At 48.7% G+C, this 21,850-nt stretch overlaps 5 protein-coding genes across 5 annotated transcripts; 2 read left to right on the top strand and 3 right to left on the bottom strand.

Moving 5' to 3' along the window:
- Nucleotides 1-323: 323 nt before the first annotated feature.
- On the bottom strand, nucleotides 324-2,061 carry AO090011000330 (flavin-containing monooxygenase; the record flags this gene model as incomplete). The annotated part of the gene is made up of 2 exons (XM_023232896.1): nucleotides 324-348; nucleotides 539-2,061. 2 exons carry the CDS (start codon nucleotides 2,059-2,061, stop codon nucleotides 324-326), a joined length of 1,548 nt encoding a protein of 515 aa, XP_023093458.1.
- Nucleotides 2,062-8,870: 6,809 nt separating this feature from the next.
- AO090011000329 (uncharacterized protein) lies at nucleotides 8,871-9,888 on the top strand (the record flags this gene model as incomplete). The annotated part of the gene is made up of 3 exons (XM_001825926.3): nucleotides 8,871-9,113; nucleotides 9,197-9,497; nucleotides 9,578-9,888. The coding sequence occupies 3 exons, from the start codon at nucleotides 8,871-8,873 to the stop codon at nucleotides 9,886-9,888; spliced, it is 855 nt and encodes a 284-aa protein (XP_001825978.3).
- A 1,540-nt stretch (nucleotides 9,889-11,428) lies between these two features.
- Nucleotides 11,429-14,809, top strand: AO090011000328 (uncharacterized protein; the record flags this gene model as incomplete). The annotated part of the gene is given in 5 exon segments (XM_023232895.1): nucleotides 11,429-12,428; nucleotides 12,501-12,576; nucleotides 12,647-13,088; nucleotides 13,095-13,598; nucleotides 13,643-14,809. Coding segments are annotated over 5 exon segments (3,189 nt in total).
- Nucleotides 14,810-15,312: 503 nt separating this feature from the next.
- Nucleotides 15,313-17,460, bottom strand: AO090011000327 (E3 ubiquitin-protein ligase; the record flags this gene model as incomplete). Its single annotated transcript, XM_001825924.1, has 1 exon — nucleotides 15,313-17,460. The coding sequence occupies one exon, from the start codon at nucleotides 17,458-17,460 to the stop codon at nucleotides 15,313-15,315; it is 2,148 nt and encodes a 715-aa protein (XP_001825976.1).
- A 676-nt stretch (nucleotides 17,461-18,136) lies between these two features.
- mfp (putative peroxisomal multifunctional beta-oxidation protein (MFP)) lies at nucleotides 18,137-21,068 on the bottom strand (the record flags this gene model as incomplete). Its single annotated transcript, XM_001825923.3, has 5 exons — nucleotides 18,137-19,868; nucleotides 19,921-20,308; nucleotides 20,360-20,449; nucleotides 20,508-20,844; nucleotides 20,913-21,068. 5 exons carry the CDS (start codon nucleotides 21,066-21,068, stop codon nucleotides 18,137-18,139), a joined length of 2,703 nt encoding a protein of 900 aa, XP_001825975.1.
- Nucleotides 21,069-21,850: the final 782 nt, after the last annotated feature.

Genomic DNA, 21,850 nt, shown 5'->3' with positions numbered 1-21,850 from the left:
GATTTGAATGTCATAATTCGCCAGCGAGTTTACTAACATATACAGCCTAATATAGCCGCTTTAAGCCGACATGTTCTTCTGCGCAGGAGGCATGGTGAATTTGAGATAAGTGGCTGCCTAATTCCACTCCGTTAGACTCGAAAGTTCTGCCATTGATTGATAAAGAGGCCCTGGTGGGGTGAGAAAACAGCGATTGATAAGATCAATCTCTCCACTTAGTGGGCAGGTTAACCGAGCTTGGCGCTGAAACGGGTCACTCCATTTGCAATTCAATCACCTAACATGTTACATGACAAGTGGGTACGTATTACTTTCGCATAACTTTACATCCTGACAAGCCCAGGCAATCTGTGCCGTGAAAACAGCGTCGTAAGAGATTGTGAAGCTTTGGTCGGCCCATGGGCAGCAGCTCATTCCAAGCGGCATCCTTAGGACTTCACAGATCTAAAAAGGATGAAAAGAAGGGTATTCGCTCTCCTCGCACTCCTTCAGCTTCTGTAGAAACATATTCAATCCGCCCAGGAAGAGATACACAGACCGTGGCTTACCATCCACATTCACGCCGTTAAAGTACGATGCGGCTGTTCTAAACAGGGCGGCGTCGCTAATAGCATTGCACAATCCACCCCACGCAGCTTCCCCTTCCTCTGTGGATTCAATTACTATCTTAGCCGGGGTCGGCAAAGTGCTCTGCTCCTTGCGATGCTTTTCCGCACGCGATATGGCCCCAGTAATGAACTCAACATGGGCTTCAATGGCCGGGGGTCCATTGGTCAGGGGAGTCTGAGGCCCAAATATCATAAAAAGATTTGGAAACCCTGCTGTTGCAACGGCCATATTTGTGGTTGGTCCGTCTTTCCAATATTCGTTCAATGTTTTCCCTTCGCGCCCGACCACATCGATTCTTCTGTAAGCCCCATCAAATGCGTTGAAACCCGTGGCGCAAATAACGACATCCAGTTTATGTACGGTTCCATCGGCCAACTTGATCCCGTCGCGAGTAAACTCGAGCATGGGACTCTCCGCGATGTCGACGACATCGACGTTCTCCCGATTGAATTGCTCGTAGTAGCCATCGGCACAAACTGGTCTGCGCGCGTAGAGTTCGCTCGGGGTTAATTTGCGGCGCTTCTCTGGATCCTGCACAATCTGGTCGATTTTCTTCTTCAGAAAATCGCATGCCGCTCGGTTGGATGCTTCGTTGAGAATTAGATCATTAAATGTCCCTAGGAGGAATCGGAAGGCTCCTCCGTCGTCCCAGGCGGCTTGGTAGATCCGTTCGCGCTCTTCGTCCACGACACTCATCGCACTCGTCTTGGCCTCCTCAACACCCATCCCTCCGATCTCTTGTTTCACTTTCTGCCATATCTCGTCATAAGCCTTGTTAATCGTATTGCGCTCCTCCTGCGAGACGGCACGTTTGCCCGCAGGAACGATGTACTGGGGATGTCGTTGGAAACAGACCAAAGACTCGACATCCTGGGCAATTGCAGTGATTACTTGCACACCGGACGATCCATTCCCAATCAATCCGACCCTCTTGCCTTTCAGGTCATACTGGTCTGGCCACCGAGCAGTATGATATAGACTGCCCTGGAACTGATCACGCCCAGGGATGTTCGGCCAATTTGGCTCTGTGATGATACCGAGAGACGTGATGAGATAGCGAGACATGAAAGAACCCTGGCTAGATTCTACAGTCCATGTGCAGCTGTCGTCGTTCCATATCGCGGAGACCACCTCTGTATGAAACTGCATATGCCTGCGCAAGTCGTGGCGCTCCACAACATGTTCCAGATAAGCGAGAACCTCCTTTCTCTCCAGGTAGTTATGGGACCAGGAGTATGATTGGAGGTCTTCCTTATCCCAGGAATAACGATAGAGGTGAGAGGGGGTATCGCTTGTCGCGCCTGGATAGCGGTTCCAGTACCATGTTCCTCCAGGTCCTTCGGCCCTTTCGACCAGCTTGACGGTCAACCCGAGCTTGAGGAGGGAGTATAGCTGATAGATTCCACCAAACCCAGCACCAACGACCAGTGCATCGTACGAAGGCAGGGACATGATGATGAGTGGGGAACTGACAACCAAGGTGACTGAGGAATTTAATGCAACGCTCTGCGTGTTCGCTCTAAGGTGCTGCTTAGCAATTCTATACGAAACAGTGAGAATATCTTGAAATTGTTAGCTATACACCCAGTACTTCGGAAGCTTTTTATCATACATTAGGTTTGGCCCCCATGCATGACAGACGCAGTACCCAATAGTAGAGAGACATCAAGCTTAGCCCGGAGTCCCGATGAATTGTTCTTTAGTCATGGCCCCGCAATGAGCCAGCTAGCTTGTAGCTGTTCGAATATGTCTATGGGCCCTCAGAAAGAGAACGTCACGGCGAGTCCACCTTGTTGCTAGACATCATTGCTGCTTCGGGGCTAATCGGATACGTTTGTCAACTAGAAGAACAGTGGCGCAGGAGGGCGGCTATGAAAGGAAAGGCGCTCAACAGCGATGTCAGATTTCTATTCAATCAACCGTTGAACAAGTTCCCTTTAGTCCTAGTATGTACGATAAGATGTTTTGTCGTGGGACTTAGAGTGACGCTAGACTTAATTAGGAAATTCATTGGCATCTCCAGGCTGGCATCGAACAACATGGGCCAGAAACTTAGAGCTTAGTAGGGCCAAAGGCCAATCTTAGTGCCTGACAGGATCATGAGCGCAACCGGATGGCTTGTAGTCAACCTTTGCACATTTATTAGATTAAAAATTCGTCGAGATAAGGTTGTCCGGCCAGATTTAATGCGTACCTATAATCCAGAGAATCAAGTTTGCCAGCAGTATCTATAAACTAAATATCTGCCCCACTTAGAAATCAAACCACTGGATAGCGTACGTAGAAAAAACAGCTTCAGCTTATACATTGCTCAGTGTGGTCGTGGGGTCCAACAATGTGCTCCTAGCAATCCAATCTCAGCCCCAGAGACAAGCGACATAGTTATTTTCAGAATAGACCTAGTACATCTGATATCAGCTGTTCTATTATCGCAGGTAGATCTAGAGTGGAAAGGCAGAAAAAAAAAATACAAGAAGAGATTAGGCAATACATGTACTCACTTGGAGCGCAATTTGGAAAACTATAGGTTTAGAATAGTTGGAATACAAAATCAACACCCGGATCTCATACATTGAATTGCTTTCCGACACTGATGTCATGTCTGAGAACGTCTCTACCCCGCCTCATCCTCCCTCTGCCCTTACCTCGGCCATCAAACTCGAGAAGATCTGTCCCTTATACCGATATTACTATTATCAGAGTATCTTTCTAAAGATACACTGTTTCACACGATAAAGACATGATTTCTAAAATATTACTCCTCCCAAACGAACTTATCACATCCATACTCAACCACCTACCTTATCCCTCAATCATTGCATTGCAGTGGACATGCAGACAGCTTTACACCATCACAAAGGCCCACCAACATTCACAAAACAACCTTGAAAATGGAAAATCATACACCATGAAAGATCTTCTCGAGATAGAGAAATGGCCTTTCTTCTCACAAGGGCAATGCAACGGCCCCTTGCAGCCGATAGCAGGACTCGACTTTTTCGCTTGTTACATGTGTCTCAAGATACGATCTGCAGAGTATGTCTCCAACGCTATGATGAAGGGCCGCAGGGGAAAGATATCTCTGTATTCATGTACAGAGAACAACAATCGCTTTTGTATCCCTTGCGGTGTGAGATCTGGGAGTTACATTCGTGGAACCATGCTGCAATTTGGGGGTGCGATGGGTACATATGGGTTTGTTTGTTATGGTTGCAAATGTTTCATAGCTACTAGCAGTGAACTGGAGATGAGGGAGAGGAGGTGTTTTATATGCTTGAGGAAAAGATATAAGCAAAGTCATTGAGGCTTGGTGCCGACCTTGACCTTTAACTTCCAAGAGATGATATAAAAGATTATGGACTGCTCTGACGCAAATGTACTATCTAATAAGTTAAACCCTTCAACTGGCAGAGCGCAACCTATATGGTGGTATATCTCCACTACAGTACCGATACGCATAACATGGTGAAACCTTTTATACCTAAATTAACCCATAAGAAGGCGAGCCGTACAGCATATAATTTAGCGAGGCAATGATATGACATTACGACGAAATACTCACCCAGTTTACTAACAGCAGCTTACTGATAACTATATACCAGCCAAATAAATCTATTCCCTAGATTCCACTATATCATTCAATACTTATAATAGTCTCAGTATTCAAAATATCGACTAGTCCAATCCTGAAGAAATCTACTGCTTTTATAATTTTCCAAAAAAGGAAACTGGTTGAAATCCTTGAGTTGCTTCAGTCTATCACTATGACTGTGGCATCACTGGTTTAGTGTCCAATGGTAGCTTGCACAGTAGTGAAATAGATCGTATTACTGTTCTGCACACAGCTTGACTGTGTGTGGTTAATTTAAAACTTCTCTTGTCTAGGCGGGAGCATTAATGCATGGCTCAGTCAACAGTCGGGACGGTGATGGATTTTCCCATTTGGGATTAATGAGAACAGCTATGGATGGTATTGCGCAGATAGTTCATAAATAGTTACTTTCTATTGAGTTATAATAGGAAAGATGCGACAATAGTAAGTAGAATCAAATGCGACGCAAGAAAGCCCCAAAGTTATGTGTAGTGTAAGCGAACTTGACTCGCTTTGCCCATAGTTTGATCACCCCAAATACTCGCCACTAGTAGTAGTATAATATTACCAGAAGGGTGCTACGAAAACATCACAATAGTACGGTACTGAGGAGCTGTCCTCAGTGCATTTTCGATAATCTTCCCTGACGTCTCCTCTGTACCACTCATTTAGAAGAAAGTGGAGAGGTGGGGCTCAGTATACGCAGTATGATCACGGACCTTGTTTGCTCAGTACCTCAGACCCTTCACAACTTCCTATTGAATGAGCTCCACTACAGAATCAAAATAATCTAGTGTAATTGGCTCGATGCAATGCATCCGCTGGCATAATCTATACGAACAACCATTCACTGTCTATTTCCCAAGGCATTCTTTCATTCCGTTGACCATCGGTCGCCACGCAAGGTTCAGTTGAAATGGAATAACACACGCTTTTGCCCTCAACTAAGAATTTATCTCACAGAAAGCAAACCATGAGAGAAATCCTTGACATGGTTCCAAACAGTCATGATACAACTCGGCAGGCTACTGTATCCACTGCCCCTACTACATAAGATGGGGAATGTCCCTCCCCAACAATCGACACATTGCCGTCTGCCAGAAAATGACCTTAACCACCGAAGCGATCATTGCACTCATAGCGCTCTTTGTCGCTTGTGTCTCTGGGATCCGGTTTCTAATCAGTCATTGTGGGGCCCATAGACTGTATGCATGGTCACCACTTAGCCAATTATACTGTACAAGAGTCTAAAGTCTTGACTCTTACATTCTCATATGCTGGGAAATATTAGCGTTCTCCATAATGTTGTTCCAACATGAAGCAGGGATAATCATCGGGATCGAAGGGAATCCAATCTCCTGTAGATGCAACAGTTCCTTGGCCCACAATTTACCTGGTGGGGCGAAACCTCATAGAAAGTGCGGGGACTGTGTAAATCGTGTAAGTTATCACCAGTTTTACCAACACCAATGCACTATATTCCAGCCGATAAAATCTGTTTAGAAGGCTCCACTAAATAATTACATTATTGGACAGTTCAGTTCCGAATATATTTACCGCTTTAAAACTTGTATCTTTAGGTAGTGTAGCCCGGGGTCCCTAAACTTAGGGATTACTGCCACTAACTTTAGGCACTGGGATCTCTAAGCTTAGATACACCAACCCAACTACTATTAGTCTATTACTACTACTACTGAAATCTTAGATATTCCCTCCATTTATGCTATTACCACTTGTACTATAGTGGAGTCCACAAATTAGCTAGAAGCTCTATTTTAACTAATAATCTCAATATATTATCGAGTACTCAGTACTCTGTAGAGCGATGTAAAATGCTATGGTTTCGGTAAGAAATCGCTCTTGTCCGGAACCTCGATTTAGTGCGCTGTAGCCTAGCCGTAGCCTAGCCTGTACTCTCGTTTTCTGGCGGGGGGAGAGACTAATGCCGATAAGAATGATTGTTATCGACGAGGGAAATAAAATTCTATTCGGGTGTGAAAGAGCCACCGAAATGATAGTTCGTTTGGTTTGAACTGGAACAACCAGCGCAATAATGGTATCAATATATGAATTGCCACACGAAATACTCCTTTCGATTATCAATGAATTCGAGACGGAACGGGACATCAGCGTTTTCACCCAGCTCAACCGCTTCTTTTACAGATGTTTCACTCCCAACCTTTACCAGCACAATGTCGGTCAATCGAAGAGCTCGGCTCTTGTCTATGCTGCACGTTATGGACGTCTCTCGACAGCCACAAAAGCCATCGAACTTGGAGGGGCAGATCCAGATCTGATCGCCAGTAACCAGACGGTTCTCTCGCATGCCGCAAAGGCAGGACATGCAGAAATATGCGAGTTCCTGCTGAGTCGCTACAATGTCAAGGTTGATAGCCGAAATATCCATAATAACTTTACCCCCCTTCTCATCGCCGCCTCCTTCGGGCACGCTCCTGTTGTCCGGGTTCTACTGGCTCATGGGGCAAATCCGAATGAGACGGAGGGGGGAAGGGACAGGAGCGGGCGTTCGGCACTCTCTCTAGCGTGTGTCAGAGGTTTTTCTGCGGTGGTTGATGTTCTGCTAGCTGATGCTCCGGGATTGAAGGTGGACGGTTACTCCACAAATACGGACCATATCCCTCTTCTGGTGGCAATTAGATTCCGCCACGAGTCAATCGCGCTTTAACTCCTGGATCGGGGTGCCGATCCTTGTATATCGCTTCGTCAAAGAATACCGCCCAACACTTCCGCTGTGGCGAAGTTCTCCGCACAGACATTGGGATCTGTCATTAAGGGCTCCCAACTAAGAGTCCTTGAGCGACTATTGATGTGGGAAGGTCCGCAGCCCAATCTTCTCGATCCGAATGCAGTTTGGTGTGATAATACCCCACTTTTAAATGCCGTGTGGAATAACTGCGACGAAGCTGTGAAAATTTTCCTAGATGATCCGAGGGTTGATGTGAACTTCATTATATCGAAGGAGCAAATGACAGCATTGATGCAGGCAGAGTTACAAGAATTTCGGTCAATTGCTGACCTTCTTCTTGCACACGGAGCTGATCCGGATCTCCCTCACTGTACCGGTATGACCCCCCGGATGATACGAGAGATACCAAGGGAACAGTGGCGGGTGAAGAGAAATGAGTACTCTGAAAGATTAAACGAGGTCATGGAAGCCAGATGCCAGGCGGAGAAAAGCAACTTAAGAGATCTTTTAGAAGCCACTAGAGCCAGGATGAGGGCACGGAGAGCGGCGAGGGCTGCAGAACACCAAAATCCAAGTTCACAGGTAGAGTGATCATTGCATAAATCACTAAGAGGTGTTTGGTTTGACGCTGGTTGCACCTTCCTTTATGCACGTAAATGAGCTGCTCATATATTGTAGAAGCTCTAAAGTGAGTGTGGCCTAGCATGTATAATGTGACTGACTAAATCACGTGTAGCATTTGATCTCCTCCATCGTTGTTCCGGAGTCGTGACATTGCCGTTCAGCTGTCTCTACAAGTGGGGTCCTTCTCTCGGATCATCTGATGAAGTAGCTTGGAAATGGCCAAGTCACTCACAAAGGTTAAGCGGCGATTACTATACAGTTGGGGCCCCACCCCTGGCGTGGGTCCAGATTAAACTTTTGATGTGCTTGGTTAATTAGTCTTTCCTAAAGCATATAGAATAGTATAACCCTTTCCGATACTTATACTGAAGGACCGACCTCCGGTCTTTATTAGTCAAAGTGCTGATATCATATGCATCATACGATACTCCAATGTCTTGTACGAGTGATAAGTCTGGAGGCAGATTCTAGAATTGCGAATACCACCTGCGATTGCCACCTGTGTCATCCATCCCATAGTCTCGTAAGACAGGCGCCATTCCTCGATTGTGCACTAGGAGTATAGTATTTTAATTTAATATAATTTGAATAATGATATAATAATATAAAAGAAAATAAACAATTTAATAGACTTTTTTAATATATATCTATATCTTTAGCCAAGATTCTAAATTTAATAGAGCTATACTAGCTCTATAAGATGTTCTTTTAAGATTACAAGATAGACTAAATAGCTAAAAGTCTAATAGAGTAATATGCAAGTGACCGAAAGCTTGCCCTAATCTGCATGGCATAATTCGCCGAATCTCCCGTTCATCAGCTCTTGGACAAGTCACAATGGGCTTCCATGTTCATCTTTTTCTACAATTATCCATTGATTGGTTATCCGGCGTTTTCAAGTTGTTCACCTTGCCACGCGCTCATCTTATGACACAATATGTTCTCTCCGCTTTGACACCGATATTAGAAGTAATGCGGGAGATAGCACTCATGATATCATCTATGCCCACCAGTCATGCCATCTGACAAGAGATTTCAATTATAAATAATGGCCAACGATCGGCCTTTTTAGTGCTTAAATAGTGTGTTTCTGATTTGCCATTCAGAACTTGTTTCTCAAGCTGAAGCCTCCTTTCCCTACAGATTTGTTATCTCAACCCCAAAAATATGCCGAGCTGGATCCATCAGAGACGGGGCGATATGGTCAATGATCCAGCCTCCAGAAATGTGTCGACCACGTCGTCCACCCCGATTATGCAGGCCTTAGCAGCTCGCATACGGAGTCAACCTGGAGGGAACACAGCCCCCATCGTCCGTTCAGAGAAGGGGCAGTTGCCCATGTTACACGTACCCTATACATTCCAAAATACCTTTGTTGCCGTTGTGGGAGAGTTTGTTGGAACTTTCATGTTCCTCTTCTTCGCATTTGCTGGTGGCCAGGTCTCCAACACCCCTAAGCCAGCTGAGGGGGCGGCACCAAACACTTCGAACCTACTCTATCTGTCCCTTTCCTTCGGATTTTCTCTGCTTGTGAATGTCTGGACATTTTACCGTGTGACGGGTGGCTTATTTAATCCAGTGGTATGTTCCTAAGCTAGCGGTCATATACAGACAAGACTCCTGGTCAGTAAAATGACATGGATAGCTATACTAATAAACCCCAGGTCACTCTAGCTCTCTGCCTCTGCGGAGGCATGCATCCTGTTCGTGGTGTGTTAGTTTTTGCTTCTCAAATTATAGCGGGAATTGCATCAGCAGGCGTGGTTAGTTGCTTGTTCCCAGGACCTCTAAGTGTTGGGACCAGGCTGGGAGGTGGCACCTCAATCTCCCAGGGCCTGTTCATTGAGATGTTCCTGACAGCACACCTGGTATTTGTCGTGATTATGTTGGCTGTAGTGAAGCAAAAGTCAACGTTCCTCGCGCCTGTTGGGATCGGCCTGGTTTTATTTGTGAACCAACTAGTCGGTCTGTACACCCGAATCGTCTATATTAAAACACACACACACACACACACACACACACGTGTATGCTGACTGTGAGACTAGGAACCTACTATACCGGCTGTGCCCTCAACCCTGCGCGTGCCCTTGGCCCTGACGTGATCAACCGCAGCTTCCCAGGATATCACTGGATCTACTGGGTAGGACCATTACTGGGGTCTCTCCTTGCTTCTGGATTCTATGGTTTTCTCAGTATATTTCACTATGAGACCGTTAATCCGGGCCAAGATTTTAATCAGTGGGAGGCCGCTGCGGGCCCCGGCCCGTGGCACGAAGAAATAAACAAGCACAGCGGTGCGCCAAACCATTCACACTTATCAGGTGATCAGCCAACCCTCCATCAAGACAATGTGTGAAACACTGGTAGCGAAAGTGGACCGGCTGATAAGGAATATGGTAACGAGCAAATGTGAAGTGGTGTTAGCTCGAGCTACCATCACTACGGAATCTAGGAAATAGACTAGCCGGGCATAAATCGACTCATATGAAATGGTCAGGACGTGTTTGCTTTAATGGGTTAAAAGCAACTTCAGCGCACTTGCAGAGATAGATATGGCGTCAATTCTAAAAAAGATCTCGATGTCTTTGCTTATGTCAGAAGCTCCAGCCGACACCTTGTTAGATTATACTTCGGAGTAAGCCTGAGCGTGATGCTCCAGATCTAATACTTCTTTATATACTTTGCTCTATGGGTTTTCCATCTGCTTTTTCTTTCCTATTCTGCTGTTACTCTTTGACAGTTTAAAATATAGAGTTGATCTGGGGAGCCGAAGACGTGCTCCAAATTCGCATATAGCAATACAGCAACAGAGATGGGAATTAGCAGTTGACGTTGTGTAATCAACGTATATTTATAAGGTGTCTACACTGTGATGTTCTGGGTGATCCGCTCGCGTACCAGCTATGTTACTTTTGTATGTACCGTAGTTGACATAACTAAAAATGCCCTGTGAAATCATATTGAATACCTTAGATCACTCTGCATGGGTGTTACTGTACTTGCGGTTTAGACTGGAATGTTCGTTGTCAGCTTTCCTTGAATGCTTCGCAGCGGGGAGATTGAGTTGGTTCGCTTAAGGAATCAGGCTTCCAGTTCTAACTTCTAATCCAGCAATTATGCAAACAGCATATGTACAATAGTATATGTTTATAAAGGACTTGTTGATCATCACTTTCTGATTCATTCTCGCCTTTGGAGTTAGAAGTCGGTTTAGGGCTGGATCGTTCCTATACCAAATGATGGCAGGTTGGCGAGGGGGGAAAAGAACAAGTAGTTCAGGAAGGACACTGAACAGAGTTTCAATTTCCAAGATCTTCGCCTCTCAGTTTCTAGTGGGGTATATTGGTGCTTTGGTCTACTGTGTACTAAGTGCTTACTTAACTCTACACACTAGTACATAGGACTATGTACAGTACTACTGCGTATAGTGGACCAGCTCTCAAGAACCGTGAATCAGTATTTGGCATTTGTCGAAGGGCTACTATTTATTCCGTCCATGATGGACATTCCCAAATGTTCTCCCCCACTGGGATCTACGATCTTTGGTCGTCTGACCTTATTTGACATAAGCGCTTACATGGAGCGCATTGGCAATCCTTTTTCAGGCCGCCCAACGCGAAGGCAATGAGGAGTAACAACGTCAGTAATTGTTGGATTTTATGGAAATCTAGGGATAATAGTATTATCTGCACAAATACCGCATTAGCCGCGGCACAACGGAAGGGGAGGTTTGTCGTCACAAAGTCTCTCCCTGCACAGCTCTATCATTGTATAAAAAAGGGCTTGACATTCCTATCTATTATCTCAAGTCATTCCCGCCCAGGCTGCAAAGTCTTCCACAGTATAAACGCTATTACGGCTTTTCAGCTCCACATCACACAGGAGAATAATTCAGCATGACAGGTGATACCTATGGCACTACCATCGCCCATGCCTTTAGTAGCGCCAAGGACACAGCAGCCAAGATGCTCTCCGGTGGAGAGTGCGGCAAGCGTCTCATACCCCATGTAATTGACGAGACGGCTCGTAAAACTCCCGATGTTGAGTGCATGTCGACTCCACGGAGCAACAATCGCCACGACGGATGGAAGCCTGTGAGCTGGGCTCAGGTCGCCAATGCCGTCAATTATGCGGCACAGATGCTTATCATGCAGGCTGAGCACCCGGCACCTGGCACGTTCCCCACAGTGGCCTACATCGGCTTGGAGGACCCGCGTTACCCCATCTTCGTGGTCGGCGCTATAAAGGCCGGCTATAAGGCCCTACTCATTTCGCCTCGCAACTCGATCGAGGCGCAAATGAACCTGTTCGCGAGGACAGATTGCAACATACTATATCATGAATTGCAGTACGCCTCAATGGTACAGCCGTGGGCGGACGCCAGGTCGGGCATGGAGGGTGTGGCTGTAGCTCCATTTGATGAGTGGGTTGCTGAAGGAGTGACGCCAGCTCTGTACACCAAGACATTTGCTGAGGCAGAATGGGACCCGTATGTAGTGCTACACACAAGTGGCAGTACCGGCCTTCCGAAACCTGTGGTGGTGCGGCATGGTATGGTCGCTATGAATGATCTTCATCGTTATATACCGGCGCGCAATGGCAACTTGGCTTGGCTTTCGACATGGACCAGCTTTCCCAATCCGCGCCACCTGCTCATCATGCCCTTGTTCCATACTGGAGGTCTCATGATCATGACTGTGTGCGCCTTCTACTATAATGCGCCGATCGCGTTCCGGGAGCCCTCTCGGCCTATCACAGGTGATAATGTGGTCGAGTGGTTGCAAAACAGTAACTCTGGGTGGACGTTCATTCCGCCGGCCATCCTAGACCATATGTCCCGCTCACAGCAGGCAATAATCGAGCTTAAAGAATTGCATGCCGTGGGTTGTGGAGGAGGTCGGTTACCGTCGCAATTTCTATGCCACGATTGACTCGGTGAGACTTAGCTAACTCGCACCATCTCATCAGGCGCTATCGCCCACGACTCGATTGACATTTTGCTAAGCCACGGCATTAAGACGATAAATGCCATTGCATGTACTGAGTAAGAAACCTTCAAACCGACTGCACTGAATGTGAAACCTGCCAAGCGCCTGACTTATTAACACTGGCAGGTATTTTTACTTTCCTTATTACTCTCAACCGGATCCCGCCATGTGGCCATGGTTCATCATCCACAAGGAGTTGATGGGCATTGAATGGCGGTTGATTGATGACGATACGTACGAGCAGGTCATAGTGCGCAAGGATAAGCACCCGGGGCTACAGGGTTGCTTCTATACCTTTCCCGAGCTAGACGAGTTCAGCACCAAAGATCTGTACCGGCCTCACCCAACATTGGCAGACCACTGGACATACGTGGGACGGGCTGATGACATAATTGTCTTCTCGACAGGAGAGAAGCTCAACCCTGTAACCATTGAGGGGGCCGTCATGGGTCACCCAGCAGTGTTCAGCGCGCAGGTCGTTGGCAGTAAGCAATTCCATGCCGCACTCATGATCGAGCCGATCCAGTATCCCAAGAGTGAGGAAGAAAAACAGCATTTCCTTGATGATGTTTAGCCAACTATTGAGAAGGTCAATGCCGAAACGGTTGCACATGGGCGTATCTCACGCGATTATGTCTTTTTGGCCGATCCACAAAAGCCATTTCCTCGTGCAGGTAAAGGCACTATCCAGCGCTCTATGGTGGAAAAGTTATACGCGGCAGACATTGAAGGGTTCTTTGACAACAGCAGAGATAAGTTGGTCATAGCTGTGGATCTTGACGTTACCTCTGAGACGGGATTTATGCATTTGGTTCGCGACTTGGTCCAGAGCGTGTTCAAAATCCGTCAATTGGACACCGAGGAGGATTTCTTTGCAGCTGGCTTGGACTCACTGCAAGCAATCCAACTCTCCCGTGCGTTGCTTGTCAGTCTAGAGAAAGCGGGCATTAAGGTCAGCAAGGAGGCGGCGGAATCAAGGGTTATTTATGCCCATCCGACGGTCACGCAGCTAGCGGCATACGCCTTCTCCCTGGTCAGTGCAAATCATAGACAGGGCAGTCCCACCAATGGCTCAGGGGTGATGCTAGATAGACGGCCATATGCAGTGCACTCGTTGACAAGTACATTCACGACCTTCCTGCTGCAGTACCCAATAAGCCAGCTCCGGCTGACAAAGGACAAGTCGTTGTTATCACAGGCACAACGGGTGCACTAGGATCGTACCTGCTGGACTTCACCTTAAAATGCTCCAATGTTAGCAAAGTGATCTGTTTCAACCGTGCCGTCAACGGTCTAGAGCGACAGACTGTGGTAAGTACATCCCAGGGCTTATCGACTGATTTCTCCCGAGCCGAGTTCCTGCATGTCAACCTTGCAGAGCCAGGCTTAGGCCTTGTCCCCGAGGTATATAGTCGACTCGCCGATGAGGTGGACCGCGTAATCCACAACGCCTGGCCTGTCAACTTCAACATGTCCGTGGCGTCTTTTGAGCCACACGTCCGCGGCGTGCGTCACCTAGTCGATTTCAGCGCACAAGCGGCACGCAAAACTGTACCCATAACGTTCATTTCCACCATTGGAACAATTGAAAAGTGGACGACCCCAGAAGTGCTTGTACCCAAGAAGGCACTACCAGACTGGTCCCTCGCCGCAATAGGGTACGGCCAGTCCAAGCTCGTAAGCAGCACGATTCTCGACCACTCTACCAAGGTATCAGGCGTGCCTAGCGTTATAGTACGGATTGGACAAGTTGTAGGCCCGCGCGGGAAGAAGGGCAAATGGAATTCGCAAGAGTGGCTTCCAAGCTTGGTTCGCAGTTCCGTCTACCTAGGCCTCCTGCCTGACTCCCTTAGCACATTTAGTGATATGGGCTGGGCACCAGTTGAGGACATTGCAAATGTGGTACTGGAGGTTTCGGGTGTGACTTCTCTCTGGACCGTTGAAGAGATTACAGGGTATATCCATGCGTTCAATCCCAAGGTTACCGAGTGGTCTAGCCTTATACCCATCTTGCGTGAGTTCTATGGCGAAAGGATCCGAGAAGTGGTCTCATTGGAGGAGTGGATTGATGCACTTGACAAAAGCCAGGTTCATCCTGTGGGTATGGACAATAACCCGGCTGTGAAGCTGCTTGACACCTATAGATCGGCAGCAGAGGGCGCGAAGATGGGATTCAAGGCAGTACCATTGGCTATCACACGGACTGAGTCGAATAGCTTCACGATGCGGCAGATGGAGGAAGTCTCGCCCCAGTTGATGAGAAACTGGTGTGAGCAGTGGCAATTTTGAGGCGTCTTCTATATGATGAACGGTACTTCGAACCTGCGGGTGGTTGATGCCGGTGCTTCCTCTTCTGTCGCATGCGAACCCGATGACGACTGTGTATTCTGTGGCGGAGAGGGCGGCGGAGTTGATCAGGGGGTGCTTGTTAGCTTTCGATTGTATTGTTTGGTATATGAGTCGACTGTCTTGGTCACCGCTTTGGCGTCAGATCTTCTAGGGTAGGCTTGTATAAGGCGTAGTAGTGCGGGTTTCACTTGACCAAGAAAAGAACACCTTATCTATATCAAGCAGGGATGTATCTATTGCATCTCAGATGAAGGTAGTATATTAATCCAATAGAGAAGAGAACGTCAAGTAACCAAAGGAATGTCATATCTCGTCACATCATCAAATCCATGCAAAAGGTCTGTTGTGCCCTTGCCAAACGCCGATATTAAAACACGATCTAAGTAGAAACCAAAAAAAAAAAAAAAAAAAAAAAACGAAATGTGGAAAGAGGAAAGAAATGCTCAAATCTCGTCAATAACAACCACCCGTTCTACCACCCAATCCACAAAGGCCTGTCCTTCCATCTTCCACCGACCCTCCCGCCACACTTCATCCAGCCAGTAGTTCAGGCCCTTCCCTTGACCCGACAATGATATATCGCCGGCTGACTTGTTCGGTCGTGAGAAGGACCTGTTGACCTGCAAAGACCGGACTCCGAGGCTTGCCATGCCTTGCCGCATGCGCCATTCGCGTTCGGCTTTCTCACCCGCTCGACGTGCGACAGCCTCTTCGTCTTCATCTTGATACAGTTCGCATTTGTTGCACTCGGTACAGTGAGCTCCCGGGTTGATGCGGAAATGTTCGCAGAAATGCTTGTAGCCCTCTGGTTCATCGAATTCCTCGTCGTCTAGGTTTTGGTCGTCGTTCTCTGCTGCGTTTGCTGGGTTGATATTTTCTTGTTGACGTTGTCTGGGGCGAAATCGTTGCGTGGCTTTGGATGGAGGGCTGAGGCCCTTGCGGCAGAGGTAACACATGGAGTATCCACAGACGCAGGTTAATTTGTTGCAGCCAGAAGATTTGACGAAGGATAGGCCGCAGCGGGGACAGGTGCGTTTCACTGCAGCTGTGCGGGCGGCCTCAACTGTAGCTCGTAGGTCGAGTAAGAGTGGCTCAAAGCAGACGTGTGGGTCACGCCATGGTTTTTGGCATGTTATGCAACTGACCCGTTGGCATAATGGGTTTGCGCAGGTGAACCTCTTCGGCCGCACCTTAAGACACAGGTTTAGGAACGAGTTGTGCAGGAAGTTCTGAACGGCGGATGGGTCTAGAATGTAGAGAATGATCACGGGAATGACGAGCAAGGGTATCATGTCTAGGAGCATGACGGTAAGTATAATTGTAGAGATGATCCCATCCCGACGAAAGCGCCAGGTGATCCCCTTCGCCGAGGGATGATAAACCGAGTCAACCTCCGCGTACGAGCAAAAGGGACAGCGAATGAGCTTCAGCTGCGACTTGAGAAGAGCCTCTGAGGCCAGCCGACCCTCAAACTTAACATAGGTCTCAGATCCGCCCTTGTCAAGGAGGATAGCTCGTTTAACAACCTCCGGATGCAAGCTCCCATTACAGCCATCATGGGCGAACGGGGTCAAACACTTCAGGGTCGACCGCTCCACGTCGACAGACTTCCCCCAGCCCTGACCAAACAGCGCTTCCTGGATCGTCCGCCGGATACAACCATAGCAGATGATATGCATGCTTTCCGAACAAGTCGAGATCTGCTCGAACGTCACATCAGATAAACAACACTCGCATTCGTAAAGCGCAGCAGCGGCCTTCGCCTCTTCCTCATTCAACTCCTCCGCCAACCTGCGATCCCGATCCTCACACTCCACTTTCTTCGCGCTCAGCAACGGCGCCAGCAAAGCATCATGCAACTCCCGATCCAACTCCACACACCCCGTCTCCTTCAACGTCGGAACCACCTCCCCATTCGCATGCCGCTGCCATACAACCAACGGACTCTCCTCCTTATCCTTCTTACTCTTAAAAGAAGGAAAAAGACTATTAAACGTCGCCCGCCACGTCCTCTTCGAAAGATCCCTCAACGTCGGCCTCGCCCGCACATAACAAAAGTTCACTTCCGCCAGAACCGCATCAACCGTACTCTTGCTCAACCCGCTGAATTCCTTTAATAGCACCGTCCTCACAGCAAGCTTGTATTCAGTCGTCCGAAACCGTTCATTCCGCGGAATCACCAGGCTCCCAGTTACCGGCGCCGCCTCGGCGTCATCCCCGGGGACATTCCACCGGCCGGCCACCCATTCCTTTTTATGACGCAAGAGCTGCTCAACGCAGACATGCAGCCGGCTCTGCCCGTCAAACCGTACGAGTAATTCCCGGAAGACTTCGATCTTCACGTCTGGGAAGATCCGGGCGAGGATTTCTAGGGCGTTGTTTAGTTCTTCTTGTTCGCGGTTTTGGTCTGCGGTTGTAGGAGCAGATGGGGGGATTAGGAGCGAGCGCGAGGTGATTCCGAAGGGGTTGTTGCGGAGGGCTTCGCTGATGGTGGTGGATTGGTTGCTGTCGTTGGGGCGGAGGGGAGGGGCGGTTGATGTTGACGTTGTTGGGGATTTGGAGAAGCTTGGGACAGGTAGCGAGAGGACCATCGTTGCGTCGATGGGGGAGTCTGCTACATGGTCGGGCCTGAGGCGGAAAGAAGTTAAAGTAAGGGGGTCTCCTGGGGAGCGTGGATGTGCGCTAGAAATTGAGAGTTGATTGACTGCCTAGAGATAAGTGGAGTTGGAGTCATGGAGAGGAGAGGTTGAATGAAGTCGGTGGACATCAGTCAATGGTATTGTGTTACGTTACATGACCGTACGGCGGGCCAATGTCAGTGGGATCTAGACCTCTTATCCGTCACTGCTGAACACTTTAGTCGAATTACTATTAATAAATTATATCGCAGATCGACGAAGTATATCAAAAGTCAAAGAGAGCGGCATAAGAAGTCAACCGATTCTGCGAAAGTCCTCGTCAGTTCAAGGCCTCTCTGTAAATTAAGCAAAGTGACATTTGAAAACAGTACCGAGCTTCCATCTTAGCCTTAAACAGATCTGTCTAATGGCTAAAACCCTACTATAATAAGCTTCTACAACACCCGGGCATGTATAAACAGGTTGACCACTCCGTCAGTCAGATACACCGAGCTGGAAAAGTAAACATATTTAAGTTCAATTTACAGGAGATTGTTAAGTTGGAAAGAAACAGAAATCGTTATATCTATGTACACAATTTAATCCCATAAATTCGCCATCACGCAAAAGTTCTCGTTTCAATTATAATTTACAGTTTAGCCTTGGCTCCCTCCAACAGCTCAACACCAGCGCCGCTGATGGCGGGCTTGCCAGTCTCCACAACAGTGGTCTGGAACAGGACGGTGTTGCCCTCCTTCCACATCTCGGTCCTCAGAGTCTGACCGGGCAGGACAACACCGGCGAAGCGAACCTTGATGTTCTTATAGGCACCGAACTTGCTGTACACGTGCTTGCCGGAGACACCCAGAGAGCACAGACCGTGCAGGATAGGAGTCTTGAAGCCACCGACCTTGCTGAACTCAGGGTCAATGTGAAGAGGGTTGCGGTCACCGTTGAGACGGTAGAGGGCAGCCTGGTCCTCGGAGGTCTTCTCCTCGACAACAGCATCTGGCTTGCGCTGAGGAGCCTTGTAGGCCGCGGTGGCTCCCTTGGGGCGGGCAGCGGTGGGCTTGGGGGATCCGCCGAAGCCGCCACTGCCACGGATGAAAACGGTGGACTCGTTATAGAAGAGGTCCTCTCCAGTCTTAGCGTCCTTGGTGGTGAAACCGGCAACCACGAGAGCAGCGGCGCCCTTGTCGACAACATCAATGAGCTTGGGGAAGGTCAGGGTCTTGGCCTCGGTGGGGATGGGGAATTTGCGGATCTCCATGTACTGTTCACCGTGCAGCAGCATCATGGGGGAGAAGTTCTTCACAATGTCGTCCATGTTGTAAGGCACGGTGGTGTTGAACCAAGGGACCACACCGAAGGTGGGAAGAGCCTGGAAGTGCTCATTGTTCTCGTATACGAAAGGCAGGTCAGTGCGCTTGGCACCCAAGCTGAGGTTGTAGAGAATGACATCCCGGTCGGCGTAGTCAAAGGCAGTTCCGTCGGTGGTCGCCTGCTTGGCCTTCTCGATATTGGCCAAGATGTCGTTGCCACCCTCGGCGGCATCACTGCGGTTGCCCATGTTGGCCATGACCTTCTCAGAACCGGCCTGGCTATCCTCGGGGTGGTCCGCACGGCCGTCGTCGAAGTTGGTGATCTTCTTCCAGTTCTTCACAACCTCCTCAGGGGTCAACTTGACGTCCACGGGGAAGCCGTGGCCGCCCGAACGCTGCCAGCGAGTGCTAGTGAACCAACCGCTGCCACACTCGTACAGACCCTTGGTGCCGGTTCCGGGGACAATGTCCGAGGAAAGAAGAACGACGAGAGGAGCAACATAGTCGGGCTTGAAGGCCTGGACCATCTCCTCAGGCATGATAGTACGGGTCATGTTAGTACCGGCGTTGGGAGCGATGGTGTTGACCTTGATGTTGTACTTGGCGCCCTCAATAGCGAGGGTACGAGAGAAACCGAGGATACCAAGCTTCGCCGCGGCGTAGTTGGCCTGGCCGAAGTTACCGTAGATACCGCTGGTGCTAGCGGTGTTGACGATACGACCATATTTCTGCTTGAGCATGTAAGGCCAGGCAGCCTTGGTAACCTTGTAGGTACCACGGAGGTGGACATTGAGAACGGGGTTCCACAGGTCGTCGTTCATGTTGGTGAAGGCCTTGTCACGCAGGATACCGGCGTTGTTAACCAGGATATCGATACGTCCGAAAGCGTCAATGGCAGTCTTGACAACGGCGTCGCCATCTTCGCAGGAAGCCTTGTTACCGACGGCCTGACCACCCAGCTTCTTAATTTCCTGCACAACAGGCTCCGGGTCGACCAGATCGTTCACCACCACAGAGGCGCCATACTTGGCGAAAAGCAAACAGTACGCGCGTCCGAGACTATAAGAGCGTTAGAAACAGTCACCTTCAAGCCGTATTCTGAAACACATACCCGTTACCACCACCAGTGACAAGAGCAACCTTGCCCTTGAAGTCAGGCTCTTGGCCTGACGGGGCGCTGGGGGTCTTCAAGCCCTGCTCCAAGAGGGTCATGAAGTCAGCAGGACCAGTCGGGTACTCGGGCTGAGAGAAGTCGTTGACATCATTCCACTTCCTAGCGATAGCACCAGGGGTCAAGGAGTCGTCGGTCTTGAGCAGAGCACCCTTGGCACGCTCCCAGCGCAACTTAGCAGCATGACCACCGCCGACTTCGTAGATTCCACCAGTCTCGGTTGTGTTGGAGGGGTGCACCAAAACGGCCACCAAGGGGACAACCCATTCGGGCTTAAGGATGTCCAGAACATCCTGAGGCATAATGGTGGCAGTCATGCGGCTAGCAGCTGTTCCAGGTTAGCATTCGTCATAATAAACCATTGATATTCTTTACATACCGATAGGGGCAATAACGTTGGCAATGATGTTGTACTTGGCACCCTCCTTAGCGAGGGTCTCGGTGAAACCGACCTGACCGAGCTTGGCCGCTGATTGTCCTGTCAGCTTGATGATCTTTTTAAAGAGTCTCTGTTCATAGATACTCACCAGAGTAGTTGGCTTGGCCAAAGTTACCGAACAGACCCGCAGCCGAGGCAGTGTTGATGACACGGCCGTACTTCTGTTTCCGGAAATGAGGCCATGCGGCTCTTGCGCACTTGTATGCACCATAGGTGTGAACTTTGGTAATAAGGTCCCAGTCCTGGTCCTTCATGTTCTTAAAGCTGACATCCCGGAGAATACCGGCGTTGTTAATGAGGATATCGATGCGGCCAAAGTTCTTGATGGCGGTATCAATAATAGCTTCACCGTTCTCAACGCTGTCGTAGTTGGCGACTGCCTTGCCTCCGGCAGCACGGATCTCCTCGACGACCACATCGGCAGCCTATGGTAGAAATCCCATGTTAGAAATTGTATTTGAGAACTTGCATGTGACCATAGTTCGGTTCGTACCTTTGATGACTTGCCCTCACCGGAGTGGGAACCACCCAAGTCGTTCACGACGACGTTTGCGCCCCTCGAGGCAAAGAAGGTAGCATAGGCCTTACCGAGACCACCGCCAGCTCCCGTCACAACGACGGTTTGGTTGTCGAAGCGCAGCTCAGACATCTTGAACGGGTATAATTAGAACTAAAAGGAAAGAAAAAAAAGCAAACACTGAGAATATAATTGACGTGGTGCCTCCGCACAGGATGTTTCAATAGTTTTGAGGAGGGGGAGAGAGGAGGGGAGGAGAGGAGGATAGACAGAGTATTCAAAGTTCAACGATGATTGAAAGAGGTCAGTAGTTAGTTTAAGTATGAGGGGAAAGTCTGGGGGAGAGCAGAGTTGAAGAAGCCTCTGGATCTGGGGGAATAAGTGGACGGTCGCGGTGCTCGGCAAGGACACTATGGGTTTGGAACCTCGGCATCTTTCTGGTTGCTTTGAAGCTCGGAGGTTTCCACACAACCAAGCGGATCTAGGCAGATGATCCCTCCTTCACATGCCGATATATCTTTCCTGGATGGGGACCCCCGTCTTTTGTCGACTGACTGCGTGTTTATTATGCATATATTGTATGTTGTCATAAAGAGATCTCCAATCAATAGAAGCATTGCTTCACTGCCGTGCACCATCTGTCAAGCTCTACAGCATGGAAAACTTCCCTTGTCTGGCTGCCGACGCTAAAACTATGCATTGGCATTATTATGTAATCCACATGACCGTCACATTTAATGCACAGACTAACCCCAATATGGCAACACATCACCCTGCTGACTCAGACATGTGATTCGACGTCATCATCACGTGTCGGTCATTAGATCAACGGTCAAATGTTCAGTAATCGGAAAGGCAAGAGATTTAAATACGACCCTCAGTCCCCTTCAGCTATGATCAAAATTACCTGTCGC

The sequence above is a fragment of the Aspergillus oryzae genome, chromosome 7 (genome assembly GCF_000184455.2).
Source record: "Aspergillus oryzae RIB40 DNA, chromosome 7".
NCBI classification, from domain to species: Eukaryota; Fungi; Ascomycota; class Eurotiomycetes; order Eurotiales; family Aspergillaceae; genus Aspergillus; species Aspergillus oryzae.
Note: the sequence above shows the minus strand (reverse complement) of the source record. Positions and strands in the feature narration are given on the sequence as shown.